Raw genomic sequence first — 22,443 nt, 5'->3', positions numbered from 1 at the left:
AGGCAGTCAGATTTGGGTATGCCATTTTAGGAGAAAATGTGTGATCCTTGAGGGTTTTAATATTTATTTCCTAGGTCATATAAATGCCCCCAATGCAAATCACTGTATATGGAATACATGTCCAAAGAAAACAGAATTTGTGGAAAAAACAGCGTTTGTTCAAAATTTAAATCACTTTTTTTATTTATTTTTTAAACGCCCTACCAACATGTTCTGCACTTTAGTGTCAACCTGAAGCACAGCATTGTGGGGGAAGTTGAGGTCAGGTCCAAAATTGGCCGTACACCAAAGAGGAAAAGAGGTTGGGCTTTTCTAGAAACGTTTCAGCACGCGCTTTTATCCAAAGCGACTTAGTCATGCATGAATAGAATGTTTACGCATGGGTGGTCCCGGGAATCGAACCCAATATCCTGGCAATGCTGTACCAAAACGCATGAACGGCTATAAATCCTTTATGAAGGTGTGTCAGTTATGTCACATTTAAAAAGCATGACAGTTACAGCTGATTTGTAACACGTTTAATGTAGTGTTTAAGCTGCATGTAATTTTAAGAGGTGACCCCATGCATTTTTTTTTTCGGGGGATGTTGTTGAAATAAGTAAATAAATGAAGGATTTATATTCCTTTAAAAACAGCTCTCAATATTCCTTTGCATCAAACAGCACTCAAAGCAAGCAGACTAAAATTATATCAAACGTTTATTACATGGTACAAAAAAAGGGGATTTCTCTTGCATAGGACAGTTTGTTTTTTAAAAAAATTTCCCGTTCAGTAATAGCTCTATGCCTACAGCTACTTGCTTGTTCTACTTGGCAGCTTCTGAATTGAAAATACACATTTCTGTCTCCTGCCATGAAAATTGACAATATTCTTCTACTGTCTGTCTGGCTCGGTTCCTGGTCCCACTCCACGTTTGTGGGGCTGGAACACGGAGGGATTCAAAATCATTACAAAAAATCACACGATGCAGGCAATGTTGAAAGACAAATTATCAAAAAGCTTTACAGCTTATCAACTCCAGCACTGGTCTGTGCTGAGGCGTGTTTACTTTCACTTCCTCCTTCCTGTTCGTCTCCGAGGGACTTCCTTTTTCTGCACCGTTTCCTTTCTGTATTTTGGCTTCATCGTGCTCTCCGAGCGGGCCTTCTTTACCTGATGAGGGATGAGATGGGAGGCGTGCTCATGTGTTTTTTTTACCGTACAGTTAAAGTAGCTGGAGAAACAATCACAACTCACCTTTTTTCCCCCTGTATAATCATGGTCATCCTCTTTCTTCACGGTCATCTTTGCTTTGGGAGATTTGGCATCTAGAGGATGAGAAGAGGCCATCAAGCCAATGAATTTGACTGGTATTACTAATTCATTCTATACCGTGAGACTGTTGGGCTTGTTTTAGGCTCTGCTACTGCCTCACCTTTAGGAGCCATGGGACCTGGGTCTCCCTGAAACCAGACAAAACAATCATTACATGAGCTGTCTAAAAGGCAGACGCGTGTGTGTGTGTGTGTGTGTGCGCTCACCTTGAACCACATAGTCCTGCCGTTGTGATCTCTTATGGACTTCATCCCGTCCACAAAGTAACACTGGAGCCACGATTTAAAGCCAGTGTAGTCCATTTTCTCTGGGTCGTAACCTTTACCACCTGATCACAATACATGAATAAAATATAGCCTTATTCTCTCTGGGTCGTAAACCATGAATAAAATATAGCCTTATTCTCTCTGGGTCGTAAACCATGAATAAAATATAGCCTTATTCTCTCTGGGTCGTAAACCATGAATAAAATATAGCCTTATTCTCTCTGGGTCGTAAACCATGAATAAAATATAGACCTTATTCTCTCTGGGTCGTAAACCATGAATAAAATATAGACCTTATTCTCTCTGGGTCGTAACCCATGAATAAAATATAGACCTTATTCTCTCTGGGTCGTAACCCATGAATAAAATATAGCCTTATTCTCTCTGGGTCGTAACCCATGAATAAAATATAGCCTTATTCTCTCTGGGTCGTAAACCATGAATAAAATATAGCCTTATTCTCTCTGGGTCGTAACCCATGAATAAAATATAGCCTTATTCTCTCTGGGTCGTAACCCATGAATAAAATATAGCCTTATTCTCTCTGGGTCGTAACCCATGAATAAAATATAGACCTTATTCTCTCTGGGTCGTAAACCATGAATAAAATATAGACCTTATTCTCTCTGGGTCGTAACCCATGAATAAAATATAGACCTTATTCTCTCTGGGTCGTAACCCATGAATAAAATATAGACCTTATTCTCTCTGGGTCGTAACCCATGAATAAAATATAGACCTTATTCTCTCTGGGTCGTAACCCATGAATAAAATATAGACCTTATTCTCTCTGGGTCGTAACCCATGAATAAAATATAGCCTTATTCTCTCTGGGTTGTAACCGTTACCACCTGAAAACAGTCATACAGGGAAGGGATCCTAGAAATAGAAGAATATCCTGAATGGAACTTCTAAAAGACAGGAAATGAGTAAGGCTTTGAAACATTGTCTTCTATAGAAAAGAGTTTGTGGTTATACGCACATCCTTAAAAACAAATAGGTGCTGGGCTAATGAAGAATACTAGTATAGAACAATAAGGCCCCCTGATGTCTGGTGAGGACCTGCCTTACAACAGGCCTACAAGCCCTCAGTCCAGCCTCTCTCAGCTTATTGCGGACAGTCTGAGCACTGATGGAGGGATTGTGCTTTCCTGGTGTAACTCGGGCAGTTGTTGTTGCCATCCTGTACCTGTCCCGCAGGTGTGATGTTCGGATGTACCGATCCTGTGCAGGTGTTACACGTGGTCTGCCACTGCGAGGACGATCAGCTGTCTGTCCTGTCTCCCTGTAGCGCTGTCTTAGGTGTCTCACAGTACGGACATTGCAATTTATTACCCTGGCCACATCTGCAGTCCTCATACCTCCTTGCAGCGTGCCTAAGGCACGTTCACGCAGATGAGCAGGGACCATGGGCATCTTTATTTTGGTGTTTTTCAGAGTCAGTAGAAAGGCCTCTTTAGTGTCCTAACTGTGAAAACAGTGTTTAAACCCTTTACAATGAAGATCTGTGAAGTTATTTGGATTTTTACAAATTATCTTTGAAAGACAGGGTCCTGAAAAAGGGACGTTTCTTTTTTTGCTGAGTTTATATTAATATATATATATATGCCCATCTCATTGGTATCAAATTATTACAGATAAACATTGTTTTCGCCATCCACCATGCGTCATGTGAGGTGAAATGTGTATATTTTGGGATGTGAACACTCGGTGTGTTTGACCTGACGAAGACCCGTTTCTGATTAAAACGTTGTCAATAAAGCGGTGAATTGGGGAGGCTTCTTGTTCTTTAACTGTATATCACGAACCAACCAACATTAAACAGCGAGGAAGCGTAAGCTTTACAACACCTAATAAAAGTCATCATACAGAGGGAATGTGCCAGTATTTCCTCTAGGAATCTTATTAGCCGTGGCGGTAAGCACTGGTGACTTCTTAAAAGGACATTAAAAACAGCAAACTGTCTGTGAAATAACATGACATTAAGCTATAAAACCGCAACAATAAAGATCCCGTGGGCTGAATCCAGTTCATAATCCCTGCTGTGGGAAGGAAGCATGGAGCTGAAACAATAGATGTCAGAACAGGAAATACAAAGGAAATTACAGTAAACTTGAGGTCACTATGACTTCTACATTAGCAATCTCTTTTCTTTTGTCCAAGAGCTGTTGATTCATAACGTTACTGGGTTGGTGGTCACGTAAAAAATGTCTAGTGGGCGTGTGTCTGTCAGGAAATTGAGACTTGTAAATAGGTGGGTTTATAACAAGCCAGTTTAGGTAATTTTTTATGAGAGATTATTCCAGTTCAGTTATAACACAGCCGGCAGTGATATTGCACTCAACTTCACAACAGCGAAATTATAATGGAGAAAACAGCGGAGCGATACTGCACACAACTCGATAGTTAAATGGAAAACTGTGTATATTACTGTACCTAACTTGATGACCTCAAGAGGTACTGTGTGACAGAGACTGAGCAGGTCAGGAGTCTCACTCTCATCCTCCTTCACAGCAGCTCTGTCTGAGATCTGATCAACACAGGAAACAGTAGTTAGTTGAATATAAATAACAGAAAGACTACCGCGTAACAGCATGCTATCAGCTATACCGCTATCAGCTATACCGCGGAACAGCGCGCCATCAGCTATACCGCGGAACAGCGCGCCATCAGCTATACCGCGGAGCAGCGCGCCATCAGCTATACCGCGGAGCAGCGCGCCATCAGCTATACCGCGGAGCAGCGCGCCATCAGCTATACCGCGGAACAGCATGCTATCAGCTATACCGCGGAACAGCATGCCATCAGCTATACCGCCATCAGCTATACCAGCTATACGTAGCATGCTATCAGCTATACGTGGCATGCTATCAGCTATACGTAGCATGCTACCAGCTATGCTATCAGCTATACGTAGCATGCTACCTGCTATACGTAGCATGCTATCAGCTATACGTAGCATGCTATCAGCTATACGTAGCATGCTATCAGCTATACGTGGCATGCTATCAGCTATACGTAGCATGCTACCAGCTATGCTATCAGCTATACGTAGCATGCTATCAGCTATACGTAGCATGCTATCAGCTATACGTAGCATGCTATCAGCTATACGTAGCATGCTATACGTAGCATGCTATCAGCTATACGTAGCATGCTATACGTAGCATGCTATCAGCTAGACTGTGTAGTAAAGGGTTCTTTGCCTTGGGATCTTCTCCTTCAATGAAAAGCGAGGGAAGTATAGAAGACACAACGGAATTAGGAAAGAGCCAGGGAGTGAAGCATGCAATGGTCAGTGAGCCTGGCCTGCCCTCTCACTTCTCTGTCTGTGACCTCCTCTTTGACCTTGTCTGTGACCTCAGTGTCTGTGACCTCCACTTTAACAACCGACTTCCGGTCCTCGTCAGACAGATGTGTTTGAAGTCCTTCCAGAACCGTCCGAGCCTTCACAAAGGGAGGGATGTTTAATCTAATAGAACAAAAGAAAGAGTAATCTTAATTAACGCTCATATCAAAAGAAGGTCTGTTTCTCACAAGATAAGGACGAAGAATTCTAGTGAATTTTACAATTCATCAGAGAAGGAAAGAAATGTCCTAGCTGGAAAATGTGCTTGTATACAACAATGGTGTTGGTAGATTTGTTTTTGACTCACAATAGCTGACAACACATGGTTCTAATAGTAAAACGATATCATAGTCTAAATCCCGTGTTAACATAGACGTTGGGGTAGTGTGATTGATGTGGGTCACCTAAAGAGGATCTCTGCTCTCAGGTAGTTGCCAACGCCGTTAAAGTACTTCTGGTTCAACAGGGCCTCACAGATTGGCCGGTCGAACGCTCTGTCGGACATGTGGGACAAGACATTCTCCCTGGAACAGAAACGATGTACAGCAATGTAGAACAGTGGGTCATATAGTCACATCCTCTACGAAATGTACCATCTGAACCCTGAGACCTTGGGTCGCCATCTGAACCCTGAGACCTTGGGTCGCCATCTGAACCCTGAGACCTTGGGTCGCCATCTGAACCCTGAGACCTTGGGTCGCCATCTGAACCCTGAGACCTTGGGTCGCCATCTGAACCCTGAGACCTTGGGTCGCCATCTGAACCCTGAGACCTTGGGTCGCCATCTGAACCCTGAGACCATGGGTCGCCATCTGAACCCTGAGACCTTGGGTCGCCATCTGAACCCTGAGACCTTGGGTCGCCATCTGAACCCTGAGACCTTGGGTCGCCATCTGAACCCTGAGACCTTGGGTCGCCATCTGAACCCTGAGACCTTGGGTCGCCATCTGAACCCTGAGACCTTGGGTCGCCATCTGAACCCTGAGACCTTGGGTCGCCATCTGAACCCTGAGACCTTGGGTCGCCATCTGAACCCTGAGACCTTGGGTCGCCATCTGAACCCTGAAACCTTGGGTCGCCATCTGAACCCTGAGACCTTGGGTCGCCATCTGAACCCTGAGACCTTGGGTCGCCATCTGAACCCTGAAACCTTGGGTCGCCATCTGAACCCTGAAACCTTGGGTCGCCATCTGAACCCTGAAACCTTGGGTCGCCATCTGAACCCTGAAACCTTGGGTCGCCATCTGAACCCTGAAACCTTGGGTCGCCATCTGATCCCTGAAACCTTGGGTCGCCATCTGAACCCTGAAACCTTGGGTCGCCATCTGAACCCTGAAACCTTGGGTCGCCATCTGAACCCTGAAACCTTGGGTCGCCATCTGAACCCTGAGACCTTGGGTCGCCATCTGAACCCTGAAACCTTGGGTCGCCATCTGAACCCTGAGACCTTGGGTCGCCATCTGAACCCTGAAACCTTGGGTCGCCATCTGAACCCTGAAACCTTGGGTCGCCATCTGAACCCTGAAACCTTGGGTCGCCATCTGAACCCTGAAACCTTGGGTCGCCATCTGAACCCTGAAACCTTGGGTCGCCATCTGAACCCTGAAACCTTGGGTCGCCATCTGAACCCTGAAACCTTGGGTCGCCATCTGAACCCTGAAACCGTGGGTCGCCATCTGAACCCTGAAACCTTGGGTCGCCATCTGAACCCTGAAACCTTGGGTCGCCATCTGAACCCTGAAACCTTGGGTCGCCATCTGAACCCTGAAACCGTGGGTCGCCATCTGAACCCTGAAACCTTGGGTCGCCATCTGAACCCTGAAACCTTGGGTCGCCATCTGAACCCTGAAACCTTGGGTCGCCATCTGAACCCTGAAACCTTGGGTCGCCATCTGAACCCTGAAACCTTGGGTCGCCATCTGAACCCTGAAACCTTGGGTCGCCATCTGAACCCTGAAACCTTGGGTCGCCATCTGAACCCTGAAACCTTGGGTCGCCATCTGAACCCTGAAACCTTGGGTCGCCATCTGAACCCTGAAACCTTGGGTCGCCATCTGAACCCTGAAACCTTGGGTCGCCATCTGAACCCTGAAACCGTGGGTCGCCATCTGAACCCTGAAACCTTGGATCGCCATCTGAACCCTGAAACCTTGGGTCGCCATCTGAACCCTGAAACCTTGGATCGCCATCTGAACCCTGAAACCTTGGGTCGCCATCTGAACCCTGAGACCTTGGGTCGCCATCTGAACCCTGAGACCTTGGGTCGCCATCTGAACCCTGAGACCTTGGGTCGCCATCTGAACCCTGAGACCTTGGGTCGCCATCTGAACCCTGAAACCTTGGGTCGCCATCTGAACCCTGAGACCTTGGGTCGCCATCTGAACCCTGAGACCTTGGGTCGCCATCTGAACCCTGAAACCTTGGGTCGCCATCTGAACCCTGAAACCTTGGGTCGCCATCTGAACCCTGAAACCTTGGGTCGCCATCTGAACCCTGAAACCTTGGGTCGCCATCTGAACCCTGAAACCTTGGGTCGCCATCTGAACCCTGAGACCTTGGGTCGCCATCTGAACCCTGAAACCTTGGGTCGCCATCTGAACCCTGAAACCTTGGGTCGCCATCTGAACCCTGAAACCTTGGGTCGCCATCTGAACCCTGAAACCTTGAGTCGCCATCTGAACCCTGAAACCTTGGGTCGCCATCTGAACCCTGAGACCTTGGGTCGCCATCTGAACCCTGAGACCTTGGGTCGCCATCTGAACCCTGAGACCTTGGGTCGCCATCTGAACCCTGAAACCTTGGGTCGCCATCTGAACCCTGAAACCTTGGGTCGCCATCTGAACCCTGAAACCTTGGGTCGCCATCTGAACCCTGAAACCTTGGGTCGCCATCTGAACCCTGAAACCTTGGATCGCCATCTGAACCCTGAAACCTTGGGTCGCCATCTGAACCCTGAAACCTTGGGTCGCCATCTGAACCCTGAAACCTTGGGTCGCCATCTGAACCCTGAAACCTTGGGTCGCCATCTGAACCCTGAAACCTTGGGTCGCCATCTGAACCCTGAGACCTTGGGTCGCCATCTGAACCCTGAAACCTTGGGTCGCCATCTGAACCCTGAAACCTTGGGTCGCCATCTGAACCCTGAAACCTTGGGTCGCCATCTGAACCCTGAAACCTTGGGTCGCCATCTGAACCCTGAAACCTTGGGTCGCCATCTGAACCCTGAAACCTTGGGTCGCCATCTGAACCCTGAAACCTTGGGTCGCCATCTGAACCCTGAAACCGTGGGTCGCCATCTGAACCCTGAAACCTTGGGTCGCCATCTGAACCCTGAAACCTTGGGTCGCCATCTGAACCCTGAAACCTTGGGTCGCCATCTGAACCCTGAAACCGTGGATCGCCATCTGAACCCTGAAACCTTGGGTCGCCATCTGAACCCTGAAACCTTGGGTCGCCATCTGAACCCTGAAACCTTGGGTCGCCATCTGAACCCTGAAACCTTGGGTCGCCATCTGAACCCTGAAACCTTGGGTCGCCATCTGAACCCTGAAACCTTGGGTCGCCATCTGAACCCTGAAACCTTGGGTCGCCATCTGAACCCTGAAACCTTGGGTCGCCATCTGAACCCTGAAACCTTGGGTCGCCATCTGAACCCTGAAACCTTGGGTCGCCATCTGAACCCTGAAACCGTGGGTCGCCATCTGAACCCTGAAACCTTGGGTCGCCATCTGAACCCTGAAACCTTGGATCGCCATCTGAACCCTGAAACCTTGGGTCGCCATCTGAACTGATGGTGGGAGGATTAAACAAGAACAGGTGATTTAGAGAAGACGGTTTAATGTTGATGTTTCGCACTATACCCCTGTTGTTCTAATAGTATCTAATCCCAAGGGATCTGTAGCCCTGTTGTTATTCTAATAGTATCTAATCCCAAGGGATCTGTAGCCCTGTTGTTATTCTAATAGTATCTAATCCCAAGGGATCTGTAGCCCTGTTGTTGTTCTAATAGTATCTAATCCCAAGGGATCTGTAGCCCTGTTGTTATTCTAATAGTATCTAATCCCAAGGGATCTGTAGCCCTGTTGTTATTCTAATAGTATCTAATCCCAAGGGATCTGTAGCCCTGTTGTTATTCTAATAGTATCTAATCCCAAGGGATCTGTAGCCCTGTTGTTATTCTAATAGTATCTAATCCCAAGGGATCTGTAGCCCTGTTGTTATTCTAATAGTATCTAATCCCAAGGGATCTGTAGCCCTGTTGTTATTCTAATAGTATCTAATCCCAAGGGATCTGTAGCCCTGTTGTTATTCTAATAGTATCTAATCCCAAGGGATCTGTAGCCCTGTTGTTATTCTAATAGTATCTAATCCCAAGGGATCTGTAGCCCTGTTGTTATTCTAATAGTATCTAATCCCAAGGGATCTGTAGCCCTGTTGTTATTCTAATAGTATCTAATCCCAAGGGATCTGTAGCCCTGTTGTTATTCTAATAGTATCTAATCCCAAGGGATCTGTAGCCCTGTTGTTATTCTAATAGTAGCTAATCCCAAGGGATCTGTAGCCCTGTTGTTATTCTAATAGTATCTAATCCCAAGGGATCTGTAGCCCTGTTGTTATTCTAATAGTATCTAATCCCAAGGGATCTGTAGCCCTGTTGTTATTCTAATAGTATCTAATCCCAAGGGATCTGTAGCCCTGTGGTTATTCTAATAGTATCTAATCCCAAGGGATCTGTAGCCCTGTTGTTATTCTAATAGTATCTAATCCCAAGGGATCTGTAGCCCTGTTGTTATTCTAATAGTATCTAATCCCAAGGGATCTGTAGCCCTGTTGTTATTCTAATAGTATCTAATCCCAAGGGATCTGTAGCCCTGTTGTTATTCTAATAGTATCTAATCCCAAGGGATCTGTAGCCCTGTTGTTATTCTAATAGTATCTAATCCCAAGGGATCTGTAGCCCTGTTGTTATTCTAATAGTATCTAATCCCAAGGGATCTGTAGCCCTGTTGTTATTCTAATAGTATCTAATCCCAAGGGATCTGTAGCCCTGTTGTTATTCTAATAGTATCTAATCCCAAGGGATCTGTAGCCCTGTTGTTATTCTAATAGTATCTAATCCCAAGGGATCTGTAGCCCTGTTGTTATTCTAATAGTATCTAATCCCAAGGGATCTGTAGCCCTGTTGTTATTCTAATAGTATCTAATCCCAAGGGATCTGTAGCCCTGTTGTTGTTCTAATAGTATCTAATCCCAAGGGATCTGTAGCCCTGTTGTTATTCTAATAGTATCTAATCCCAAGGGATCTGAAGCCCTGTTGTTATTCTAATAGTATCTAATCCCAAGGGATCTGTAGCCCTGTTGTTATTCTAATAGTATCTAATCCCAAGGGATCTGTAGCCCTGTTGTTATTCTAATAGTATCTAATCCCAAGGGATCTGTAGCCCTGTTGTTATTCTAATAGTATCTAATCCCAAGGGATCTGTAGCCCTGTTGTTATTCTAATAGTATCTAATCCCAAGGGATCTGTAGCCCTGTTGTTATTCTAATAGTATCTAATCCCAAGGGATCTGTAGCCCTGTTGTTATTCTAATAGTATCTAATCCCAAGGGATCTGTAGCCCTGTTGTTATTCTAATAGTATCTAATCCCAAGGGATCTGTAGCCCTGTTGTTATTCTAATAGTATCTAATCCCAAGGGATCTGTAGCCCTGTTGTTATTCTAATAGTATCTAATCCCAAGGGATCTGTAGCCCTGTTGTTATTCTAATAGTATCTAATCCCAAGGGATCTGTAGCCCTGTTGTTATTCTAATAGTATCTAATCCCAAGGGATCTGTAGCCCTGTTGTTATTCTAATAGTATCTAATCCCAAGGGATCTGTAGCCCTGTTGTTATTCTAATAGTACTAATCCCAAGGGATCTGTAGCCCTGTTGTTATTCTAATAGTAGCTAATCCCAAGGGATCTGTAGCCCTGTTGTTATTCTAATAGTATCTAATCCCAAGGGATCTGTAGCCCTGTTGTTATTCTAATAGTATCTAATCCCAAGGGATCTGTAGCCCTGTTGTTATTCTAATAGTATCTAATCCCAAGGGATCTGTAGCCCTGTTGTTATTCTAATAGTATCTAATCCCAAGGGATCTGTAGCCCTGTTGTTATTCTAATAGTATCTAATCCCAAGGGATCTGTAGCCCTGTTGTTATTCTAATAGTATCTAATCCCAAGGGATCTGTAGCCCTGTTGTTATTCTAATAGTATCTAATCCCAAGGGATCTGTAGCCCTGTTGTTATTCTAATAGTATCTAATCCCAAGGGATCTGTAGCCCTGTTGTTATTCTAATAGTATCTAATCCCAAGGGATCTGAGCCCTGTTGTTATTCTAATAGTATCTAATCCCAAGGGATCTGTAGCCCTGTTGTTATTCTAATAGTATCTAATCCCAAGGGATCTGTAGCCCTGTTGTTATTCTAATAGTATCTAATCCCAAGGGATCTGTAGCCCTGTTGTTATTCTAATAGTATCTAATCCCAAGGGATCTGTAGCCCTGTTGTTATTCTAATAGTATCTAATCCCAAGGGATCTGTAGCCCTGTTGTTATTCTAATAGTATCTAATCCCAAGGGATCTGTAGCCCTGTTGTTATTCTAATAGTATCTAATCCCAAGGGATCTGTAGCCCTGTTGTTATTCTAATAGTATCTAATCCCAAGGGATCTGTAGCCCTGTTGTTATTCTAATAGTATCTAATCCCAAGGGATCTGTAGCCCTGTTGTTATTCTAATAGTATCTAATCCCAAGGGATCTGTAGCCCTGTTGTTATTCTAATAGTATCTAATCCCAAGGGATCTGTAGCCCTGTTGTTATTCTAATAGTATCTAATCCCAAGGGATCTGTAGCCCTGTTGTTATTCTAATAGTATCTAATCCCAAGGGATCTGTAGCCCTGTTGTTATTCTAATAGTATCTAATCCCAAGGGATCTGTAGCCCTGTTGTTGTTCTAATAGTATCTAATCCCAAGGGATCTGTAGCCCTGTTGTTATTCTAATAGTATCTAATCCCAAGGGATCTGTAGCCCTGTTGTTATTCTAATAGTATCTAATCCCAAGGGATCTGTAGCCCTGTTGTTATTCTAATAGTATCTAATCCCAAGGGATCTGTAGCCCTGTTGTTATTCTAATAGTAGCTAATCCCAAGGGATCTGTAGCCCTGTTGTTATTCTAATAGTATCTAATCCCAAGGGATCTGTAGCCCTGTTGTTATTCTAATAGTATCTAATCCCAAGGGATCTGTAGCCACCTGAAGCTCAGGTACTCAAACATGATACAGGGCCCTCGGTTGGGTTGCCAGGTCCCGTCGGGTTGCCAGCTGCCAAAACGGCGTGTGTCCACAAAGCTCAGTACCCTACGGGGCTTCTCATTGGTGTAGAACCGCAGGTGGGAATGTTTAGGAAGCTCCGCCTCCGTGGTGAAACGGAAGAATCCAGACATCCCGAAACGGAAGACGATGTCCATGGTCCCGACCTGGATGGTCTGACCTGCCTTCACCCTGACAATATAATACAATTGTACTTAAATTGTCCATCTTTCAAAGTAACTTTGTATTTTTGGTTCACCACCACAAAAAAAAAACCCAGTAACCTTGAACCAGTAACCTTGTGGCGATTATTCCGCCTCTAACTTCTAGGTTACCTACCGCCTGCATCTCCCCAGGGTAGAGTCACTCTTCTGGGGGGTTAGAGTGAGGCGGACCTCCTTGCCTCTGGAGGTGGCGACGATGGTGTAAGCCGGGCAGGAGAAGGAGACCTCGGGGTTCTTACTGACCTCTGATTTTTCTACTGGGCCGGTGAAGACCACCCCTTCACACATCCTGTTGACAAACAGACTGGCCAAGTGTAACTCTGGACCCTCAGGCATGGCTGTGGTTCTGAAGAAGGGATAGAGAGAGAGGGACAAATGGAGAGGGACAGGGGATAGAGGGGGACAGAGAGAGAGGGACAAATGGAGAGGGACAGGGGATAGAGGGGGACAGAGAGAGAGGGACAAATGGAGAGGGACAGGGGATAGAGGGGGACAGAGAGAGAGGGACAAATGGAGAGGGACAGGGGATAGAGGGGGACAGGGGTAGGAGAGGGAAAGGAGACACAGCGGGACAGAGAGAGAGAGAGAGACAGGGGCAGAGACAGAAACGGGACAGATTGAGAGGGAAAGGGGGACAGAGAGAGAGGGACAGAGAGAGAGGGACAAATGGAGAGGGACAGGGGATAGAGGGAGACAGAGGTAGGAGAGGGAAAAGAGACACAGAGAGACAGGGGCAGAGACAGAAACGGGACAAATCGAGAGGGAAAGGGGGGGGGGGGGGGGGTAGAGAGGGGGACATAGGGCCAGATAGAGAAGGACAGATAGAGAAACAGAGAAGAACAAGGGGGGGGGTGGGGGGGCAGATAGAGAAGGACAAGGGGACCAGATAGAGAACAGGAATCCGTTTCTACACGCACTATGGGCGGATCAACTATGTAATCAAAGTCGATGTATCTGTGATGTAACGTTAGTTAGTTAACTAGGTAGCTAACTTTCACAGTTTTTACAATTAACAGTGTTGACATGTCTTGCAATTTGTAACAGGCGAGAACTAATTTACGGGTAACTTGCATGCAAAGCTATATACAAAAGTTACTGCTAACATGCATGAATGGACATGAGCTAACAGGCACATGGATGTTACCAAACAACAAGTTATATAACGTCGTAGTGCGGTCACTAAATTACATAGCGAGGTACGATATTTGAAGCACACCACTAACTTACACACGTTGGTGTTGGACATGCTATACAATTATAAAATGATGTTTCCCAGTTTATTATCAATGAACAATGTTTCTAAGGAATATTTATTGTTTTACCTGTGTGCTGCTCCCAGAAACAGCGAGGGGAATTGACATCAACACACCAACAGAGTGAACATGCTTGGTCGACCTGCAGCAGAATTACATAGCGAGCCCAATGGCACATGGGACTTGTAGTTCTACATCACAACCTTAATCAAATTAGGGTCAATTGTATAAAAATAAAAAAAACATTAGTTCGTTTCAAAAATTGTAATTATTTTTTTTTCAAGGAAAAACATACAACAGATGAAGACATGAGAAATACATTATCATATTATTAACAATCATACACACGTAAAACCAGCCAAGACGTAGTGGTACTGAACCAGCAGACCTGGACCCTGTCTCACTGAACGAGGAGCCAAGACCCTGTCTCACTGAACGAGGAGCCAAGACCCTGTCTCACTGAACGAGGAGCCAAGACATAGTGGTACTGAACCAGCAGACCTAGACCCTGTCTCACTGAACGAGGAGCCAAGACCCTGTCTCACTGAACGAGGAGCCAAGACATAGTGGTACTGAACCAGCAGACCTAGACCCTGTCTCACTGAACGAGGAGCCAAGACATAGTGGTACTGAACCAGCAGACCTGGACCCTGTCTCACTGAACCAGCAGACCCAGACCCTGTCTCACTGAACGAGGAGCCAAGACATTGTGGTACTGAACCAGCAGACCTAGACCCTGTCTCACTGAACGAGGAGCCAAGACGTAGTGGTACTGAACCAGCAGACCTAGACCCTGTCTCACTGAACCAGCAGACCCAGACCCTGTCTCACTGAACGAGGAGACAAGACGTAGTGGTACTGAACCAGCAGACCTAGACCCTGTCTCACTGAACGAGGAGCCAAGACGTAGTGGTACTGAACCAGCAGACCTAGACCCTGTCTCACTGAACCAGCAGACCCAGACCCTGTCTCACTGAACGAGGAGACAAGACGTAGTGGTACTGAACCAGCAGACCTAGACCCTGTCTCACTGAACGAGGAGCCAAGACATAGTGGTACTGAACCAGCAGACCTAGACCCTGTCTCACTGAACCAGCAGACCCTGTCACACTGAACCAGCCAAGACCTCCAACAATTGTTTACGTACGGCCTGAATTTCCCCACGACATGGACATTTTGTCTGAGATGGCAAAATCGTGGCATATTGGTGCATTCAACACAACTGGGAACTCAGAAAAATACGTGGTCAAATCATGATCTCTGAAACTGGAAACACTTATCTCCCTCACTAGCTTTAAGCACCAGCTGTCAGAGCAGCTCACAGATCACTGCACCTGATCATAGCCCATCTATAATTTAGCACAAACAACTACCCTCTTCCCCTACTGTATTTATTTATTTTGCTCCTTTGCACCCCATTATTTCTATTTCTACTTTGCACTTTCTTCCACTACAAATCTACCATTCCAGTGTTTTACTTGCTATATTGTATTTACTTTGCCACCATGGCCTATTTATTGCCTTTACCTCCCTTATCTCACCTCATTTGCTCACATTGTATATAGACTTATTTTTCTACTGTATTATTGACTGTATGTTTGTTTTACTCCATGTGTAACTCTGTGTTTTTGTATGTTGTCGAACTGCTTTGCTTTATCTTGGCCAGGTCGCAGTTGTAAATGAAAACTTGTTCTCAACTAGCCTACCTGGTTAAATAAAGGTGAAATAAATAAATAAAATGACATCAGTGATCTTCAGGTCGGAAATTCTGAGCTCTAGAAAGATGCCAGAGTTCCCGAGTTGGAATTCTGAGTTGTTTGACAGTTCAAAATGATTTCCCCAGTCTGAGCTAGTTTTTTTCTGAGTTCCCAGTTGTCTTGAACGCATCGAAGTCCGAGATTTCCGAGTTCCCAGTTGTTTTGAACACGGCATAAGATCTTTAAAATCATACAGTCTATGCATCGTCTCCTCTTGCCCAGATTCTGGTTCAATGTGTAGCTAGTTAGCTAAACCTTACTCTTTTTAGCCAAAGCGCTGTTTTCGGCAAGAACACTTTAATTCAAAGATGGTGGATAAATAAGATGGTTTACTCAGGCCGTTTACCAATGAACAAAAATGGTCAAGGTTCCTGTCTGTATGGGTGGGCATTTCCTCTCTCATGTGAGCAAGCTTTCTGGCTTCCAGCTGGCTCTGGTCTACTTATACACTCAGTTATTGGGGCGAAGCTCCCTTCACAAATCAAACCGTAATTAATCTAAGAACTCGTTTTCATTGGGAAAAGCAGATAAAGCGTTTTTTTTTTTTAAATCAAAAGCAATCACATAGGAAAAACACCGAATCCTACTAATTACTACACAATACTAATACTACACTACTTTTGTTTTGAGCCGTCTGACAGAGCAAGGGCCACCTTCATCACACCACACCAGGGAGGCAGTCTGATTCCTAATGTAATCCACTTTAAACTGGTGGAAACATGCTTTAATTAACAGGCGGCGAGATGACTCGAATCGTCTCCTCCCTCCCGCCCGCTCGACCAAATAAAACGAGGGAGTTGGGTGTCTCGCTTTCTCTCTGGTCTTTGTTTAGTTTCCCTGGCAACAAACAGATGGCTAGCTAGCTAGCTAGCTAACGTTATCAACGGATTGTTTTTGTTTTGTTTTATATAGCCATCTATAGCGTTTCATTTGTTGATTTAAGTCTTATCCAGACGGATCTATCAAACACTCAGCTGTATAGCTAACTAGTAATGGCAAGCAACAACATATGGCTCACCTTATCGAAATAAAACCAAGATAGAAATATACGTTTTTTTATATATTTTAGTAGTAACGTTTAGATTTGTAAAGTGCTGGTAGTTATTTTAAAAGTGTTTTTATTTTTTATTTTAGCAGTAACGTTTAGATTTGTAAAGTGATGGTAGTTATTTTAGAAGTATATATATATATATTGTTTTTTAATGTATTTTAGCAGGAACGTTTAGATTTGTAAAGTGATGGTAGTTATTTTAGAAGTATATATATATATATATATATATATTTAAAATGTATTTTAGCAGTAACGTTTAGATTTATAAAGTGATCGTAGTCGGGACAAAAACGTTGAACCCGGAGTGAAGAGAGGCGGATTACAAGCACCACACACGGAGTTGCGTACACCGTCAGCGCTGAATCGGTTATATCCCCCCCAGTGTAAGCGACAAACGCAGAGGAGACCGGACCGGACAGGACAGCAACGGATTTTCAAATATCCACGTTCATCAAACGCATTGAGACTACACCGTCGTCATGGCGACACCGATGAATTGTTCAGAGTAATTTGACCAGCGACTCAAAGCGAACATGAAATTGCTTGTTTTTCTTGCTTTGATCCATTTTCCATTTAGTCGAGGTGTGAGGGATATACCGAGACTCGTCTTGAGACAAGGTAAAAATACATGTATTACTTTGACCTGCTGTACACTGCACCTGCTCTTTAACTGTAAGTATTTTTGCGACGAAGGTTACCAAGTCTGATTCAAAGTGTCAGTAATATAATAATAATAATAATATTGTATTACCGTTGTAAAGCGATTTTCATTATACAATAAATATCTCTAAGTGCACAAAAATCGAAACATTTCTAATTAATATATATATATATATCGAAACATATCATAAAAGCAACAATCAAAGTCTAGGAGGAAGGGTAGAAAGATCAAGATGAGTCCTAAGCCAATGTGTCTAACCCTTTTTAAACATCATGTGTTTGAGCTACTCAACTTAATTGGGGCTGAGCTAGAGCTTTTATTTGTGAGACAAGAGCAAATCCCTAACTGGCCCAGATCTTTAAAAAAAAAAAAAACATCTTTAGATTCAAACTATTACAAGTTATCTATGGAAAGCTGAGACTCACAAACACTTAATATGTTCTGATCTATGACGCGCAGAAAGTCCACACGAGTCTTTAGAAGGTAAGCGGTCCATCTACATAGAAGACCATAGGAGATCCCAGGAGATAGTGTCTATAATACTGTAAGGGGTCCATCTACATAGAAGACCATAGGAGATCACAGGAGATAGTGTCTATAATACTGTAAGGGGTCCATCTACATAGAAGACCATAGGAGATCACAGGAGATAGTGTCTATAATACTGTAAGGGGTCCATCTACATAGAAGACCATAGGAGATCACAGGAGATAGTGTCTATAATACTGTAAGGGGTCCATCTACATAGAAGACCATAGGAGATCACAGGAGATAGTGTCTATAATACTGTAAGGGGTCCATCTATATAGAAGACCATAGGAGATCACAGGAGATAGTGTCTATAATACTGTAAGGGGTCCATCTACATAGAAGACCATAGGAGATAGTGTCTATAATACTGTAAGGGGTCCATCTATATAGAAGACCATAGGAGATCACAGGAGATAGTGTCTATAATACTGTAAGGGGTCCATCTACATAGAAGACCACAGGAGATCCCAGGAGATAGTGTCTATAATACTGTAAGGGGTTCTTCTACATAGAAGACCATAGGAGATCCCAGGAGATAGTGTCTATAATACTGTAAGGGGTCCATCTATATAGAAGACATTAGGAGATCACAGGAGATAGTGTCTATAATACTGTAAGGGGTCCATCTACATAGAAGACCATAGGAGATAGTGTCTATAATACTGTAAGGGGTCCATCTACATAGAAGACCATAGGAGATCATAGGAGATAGTGTCTATAATACTGTAAGGGGTCCATCTACATAGAAGATCACAGGAGATAGTGTCTATAATACTGTAAGGGGTCCATCTACATAGAAGACCATAGGAGATAGTGTCTATAATACTGTAAGGGGTCCATCTACATAGAAGACCATAGGAGATCACAGGAGATAGTGTCTATAATACTGTAAGGGGTCCATCTACATAGAAGACCATAGGAGATCACAGGAGATAGTGTCTATAATACTGTAAGGGGTCCATCTATATAGAAGACCATAGGAGATAGTGTCTATAATACTGTAAGGGGTCCATCTACATAGAAGACCATAGGAGATAGTGTCTATAATACTGTAAGGGGTCCATCTACATAGAAGACCATAGGAGATCATAGGAGATAGTGTCTATAATACTGTAAGGGGTCCATCTATATAGAAGACCATAGGAGATAGTGTCTATAATACTGTAAGGGGTCCATCTACATAGAAGACCATAGGAGATCATAGGAGATAGTGTCTATAATACTGTAAGGGGTCCATCTACATAGAAGATCATGGGAGATCCCAGGAGATAGTGTCTATAATACTGTAAGGGGTCCATCTACATAGAAGACCATAGGAGATAGTGTCTATAATACTGTAAGGGGTCCATCTACATAGAAGACCATAGGAGATCCCAGGAGATAGTGTCTATAATACTGTAAGGGGTCCATCTACATAGAAGACCATAGGAGATCACAGGAGATAGTGTCTATAATACTGTAAGGGGTCCATCTACATAGAAGACCATAGGAGATCCCAGGAGATAGTGTCTATAATACTGTAAGGGGTCCATCTACATAGAAGACCATAGGAGATAGTGTCTATAATACTGTAAGGGGTCCATCTACATAGAAGACCATAGGAGATCATAGGAGATAGTGTCTATAATACTGTAAGGGGTCCATCTATATAGAAGACCATAGGAGATAGTGTCTATAATACTGTAAGGGGTCCATCTACATAGAAGACCATAGGAAATCCCTGGACAAAGTGTCTATAATACTGTAATAAGCTCGCATAGTTGCTGTCCCAAACTCCACACAGTTTTCACTGACTAGTTGGATATTATTTTCCCACTGGGAAAACATTTACATTACATTTACATTTAAGTCATTTAGCAGACGCTCTTATCCAGAGCGACTTACAAATTGGTGGATTCACCTTATGATATCCAGTGGAACAACCACTTTACAATAGTGCATCTAAATCTTTTAAGGGGGGGTTAGAAGGATTACTTTATCCTATCCTAGGTAAAACAATTTCTGTACTTACAGTATTCATATAAATTAATTTTTATCAGGTTTTTACTCTGGCTGACCTTGTTTTTTAAAATATTGATATTTGTCAATAAAACTCATGAATGCAACTGTTTACGTCAAATCGTTTTGTGGTCTACTTTATAGCCCTGGTTATCCTAAAAGAAACTGGTAAAACACTGCATTGTGAGGCTAAATATAAGGGCTGAACAATGCAGATAAATGAAAGTGAGATAAATGAAAAGCTGATTTTTTTGCTGGGGTCTATGGGACTGATAGGGTTAAGGTCTACTTTAACCCTCTTGAGTTGATGTCCGCACCCCTTCCGGAAAATCTAATTAGCATAATAAAAATCTGTCATGTTAAGCTAGAGAGAGAGATATCTATCCACCATATCCTCCGATGTCGCACTTCCTGACAGAGCTAGAGGTGTGTTTTGTCAGACCGTGAGACATCCGAAAAATCGGTCTTCTCACAAAATTGTCCATAGCGTCCGAACAGCTCACACAATATTATGAGGGAGGGGAGGGAGAGAATTAGTGTCACGTCTGTCGTGGAAGAGAGAATGGGACCGAGGCGCAGCGGGTTGCGTACTCAACATGTTTATTATAACAATGAGAACCACCACGGAAAAAACAATAAACAAAGTAACGACAGGAACAGAGAAGCAGGAACAGAGAAGCAGGAACAGAGAAGCAGGAACAGAGAAGCAGGAACAGAGAAGCAGGAACAGAGAAGCAGGAACAGAGAAGCAGGAACAGAGAAGCAGGAACAGAGAAGCAGGAACAGAGAAGCAGGCTCAACAAAAGCAGTGCTCACAAACAACTACCCACAAGTGACAAACCAAACACACACCTGTTTATAGGACTCCCAATCAGAGGCAACTAGAAACACCTGCCTCCAATTGAGAGTCCAGCACCCAAACCTACACATAGAAAACTATCCTAGAACATACACATAGAAATACAAACATAGACCAGTGACCAAAAAACCCCGTAATACATAAATAAACTACCCTCTGCCACGTCCTGACCAAACTACAATAACAAAATATCCTCTATACTGGTCAGGATGTGACAATTAGAGGGAGAATACTTAAATTCACACAGGACACCGGTTAAGACAAGATAAATACTCCAGAAATAACAGACTGACCCTAGCCCCCCGACACATAAACTACTGCAGCATAAATACTGAAGGCTGAGACAGGAGGGGTCAGGAGACACTGTGGCCCCATCCGATGATACCCCCGGACAGGGCCAAACAGGCAGGATATAACCCCACCCACTTTGCCAAAGTACAGCCCCAACACCACTAGAGGGATATCTTCAACCACCAACTTACCATCCTGAGACAAGGCTGAGTATAGCAGCCCACGAAGATCTCCCCAACCACAAAAGCGAGAGACCCAGACCGGAAGATCACATCAGTGACTCAACCCACTCAAGTGACGCACCCCTCCTAGGGACGGCATGGAAGAGCACCAGTAAGCCAGTGACTCAGCCCCCGTAATAGGGTCAGAGGCAGAGAATCCCAGTATTGAGAGGGGAACCGGCCAGGCAGAGACAGCAAGGGCGGTTCGTTGCTCCAGTGCCTTTCCGTTCACCTTCACACTCCTGGGCCAGACTACACTCAATCATAGGACCTACTAAAGAGATGAGTCTTCAATAAAGACTTAAAGGTTGAGACCGAGTCTGCGTCTCTCACATTGGTAGGCAGACCATTCCATAAAAATGGAGCTCTATAGGAGAAAGCCCTGCCTCCAGCTGTTTGCTTAGAAATTCTAGGGACAATTAGGAGGCCTGCGTCTTGTGACCGTAGCGTACGTGTAGGTATGTACGGCAGGACCAAATCGGAAAGATAGGTAGGAGCAAGCCCATGTAATGCTTTGTAGGTTAGCAGTAAAACCTTGAAATCAGCCCTTGCCTTAACAGGAAGCCAGTGTAGGGAGGCTAGCACTGGAGTAATATGATCACATTTTTGGGATCTAGTCAGGATTCTAGCAGCCGTGTTTAGCACTAACTGAAGTTTATTTAGTGCTTTATCCGGGTAGCCGGAAAGTAGAGCATTGCAGTAGTCTAACCTAGAAGTTACAAAAGCATGGATAGATTTTTCAGCATCATTTTTTGGACAGAAAGTTTCAGATTTTTACACTGTTCCGCAGATGGTAAAAAGCTGTCCTTGAAACAGTCTTGATATGTTCGTCAAAAGAGAGATCAGGGTCCAGAGTAACGCCGAGGTCCTTCACAGTTTTATTTGAGACGACTGTACAACCATCCAGATTAATTGTCAGATCCAACAGAAGATCTCTTTGTTTCTTGGGACCTAGAACAAGCATCTCTGTTTAGTCCGAGTTTAAAAGTAGAAAGTTTGCAGCCATCCACTTCTTTATGTCTGAAACACAGGCTTCCAGCGAGGGCATTTTTGGAGCTTCACCATGTTTCATCGAAATGTACAGCTGTGTGTCGTCCGCATAGCAGTGAAAGTTAACATTATGTTTTCGAATGACATCCCCAAGAGGTAAAATATATACTGAAAACAAAAACAAAAAACGGAACCTTGAGGAACACCAAAACTTACAGCTGATTTGTCAGAGGACAAACCATTCACAGAGACAAACTGATATCTTTCCGACAGATAAGATCTAAACCAGGCCAGAACTTGTCCATGTAGACCAATTTGGGTTTCTAATCT

General features: G+C 44.0%; 3 protein-coding genes across 7 annotated transcripts in view; 1 reads left to right on the top strand and 2 right to left on the bottom strand.

Annotated features, from left to right (window-relative positions):
• Nucleotides 1-680: 680 nt before the first annotated feature.
• Nucleotides 681-13,930, bottom strand: neil1 (nei-like DNA glycosylase 1). 4 transcript variants are annotated; one of them, XM_014170437.3, is made up of 10 exons: nt 13,824-13,930; nt 12,617-12,847; nt 12,221-12,469; nt 5,334-5,453; nt 4,902-5,052; nt 4,017-4,110; nt 1,521-1,642; nt 1,415-1,442; nt 1,237-1,307; nt 681-1,152 (listed from the first exon to the last, which is right to left on the bottom strand). In XM_014170437.3, the coding sequence occupies exons 2-10, from the start codon at nt 12,835-12,837 to the stop codon at nt 1,051-1,053; spliced, it is 1,158 nt and encodes a 385-aa protein (XP_014025912.1). In that variant the 5' UTR covers nt 12,838-12,847; nt 13,824-13,930; the 3' UTR covers nt 681-1,050. The 4 variants fall into 4 exon arrangements, with proteins under 4 accessions (XP_014025912.1, XP_014025911.1, XP_014025914.1 ...); XM_014170436.3 differs by having other exon boundaries at nt 12,617-12,839; nt 13,824-13,927; XM_014170439.3 differs by lacking the exon at nt 12,221-12,469.
• LOC145863044 (uncharacterized) lies at nt 5,460-9,166 on the bottom strand. 2 transcript variants are annotated; one of them, XM_082968231.1, is made up of 2 exons: nt 6,296-9,166; nt 5,460-6,052 (listed from the first exon to the last, which is right to left on the bottom strand). In XM_082968231.1, the coding sequence occupies exons 1-2, from the start codon at nt 8,709-8,711 to the stop codon at nt 5,493-5,495; spliced, it is 2,976 nt and encodes a 991-aa protein (XP_082824357.1). In that variant the 5' UTR covers nt 8,712-9,166; the 3' UTR covers nt 5,460-5,492. The 2 variants fall into 2 exon arrangements, with proteins under 2 accessions (XP_082824357.1, XP_082824356.1); XM_082968230.1 differs by having other exon boundaries at nt 5,460-7,321; nt 7,457-9,165.
• Nucleotides 13,931-16,778: 2,848 nt separating the features above from the next.
• The window catches only part of sema7a (semaphorin 7A (JohnMiltonHagen blood group)), a 128,571-nt gene continuing 122,906 nt past the window's right edge, over nt 16,779-22,443 (top strand). Inside the window, exon 1 of the mRNA XM_082968229.1 lies at nt 16,779-17,180. Coding sequence (XP_082824355.1) covers nt 17,096-17,180 — 85 coding nt within the window. The 5' untranslated portion in view covers nt 16,779-17,095. The remainder of the gene's footprint in view (nt 17,181-22,443) is intronic.

The sequence above is a fragment of the Salmo salar genome, chromosome 23, assembly GCF_965601325.2.
Source record: "Salmo salar chromosome 23, fSalSal1, whole genome shotgun sequence".
Lineage (NCBI taxonomy): Eukaryota > Metazoa > Chordata > Actinopteri > Salmoniformes > Salmonidae > Salmo > Salmo salar.
Note: the sequence above shows the minus strand (reverse complement) of the source record. Positions and strands in the feature narration are given on the sequence as shown.

Bases quoted from the DNA above. Each gene is read 5' to 3' on its own strand.
- neil1 (XM_014170437.3), bottom strand. From the start codon at position 12,837: ATGCCTGAGGGTCCAGAGTTACACTTGGCCAGTCTGTTTGTCAACAGG. The intron at 1,443-1,520 runs GTGAGCGCACAC...GTCTGGTTTCAG, and splicing joins GCAGGACTATGTGGTTCAAG to GGAGACCCAGGTCCCATGGC. The intron at 1,153-1,236 runs GTGAGTTGTGAT...ATCCCTCATCAG, and splicing joins ATTATACAGGGGGAAAAAAG to GTAAAGAAGGCCCGCTCGGA.
- LOC145863044 (XM_082968230.1), bottom strand. From the start codon at position 8,711: ATGGCGACCCAAGGTTTCAGGGTTCAGATGGCGATCCAAGGTTTCAGG. The intron at 7,322-7,456 runs GTTTCAGGGTTC...TGGCGACCCAAG, and splicing joins GGTTCAGATGGCGACCCAAG to GTCTCAGGGTTCAGATGGCG.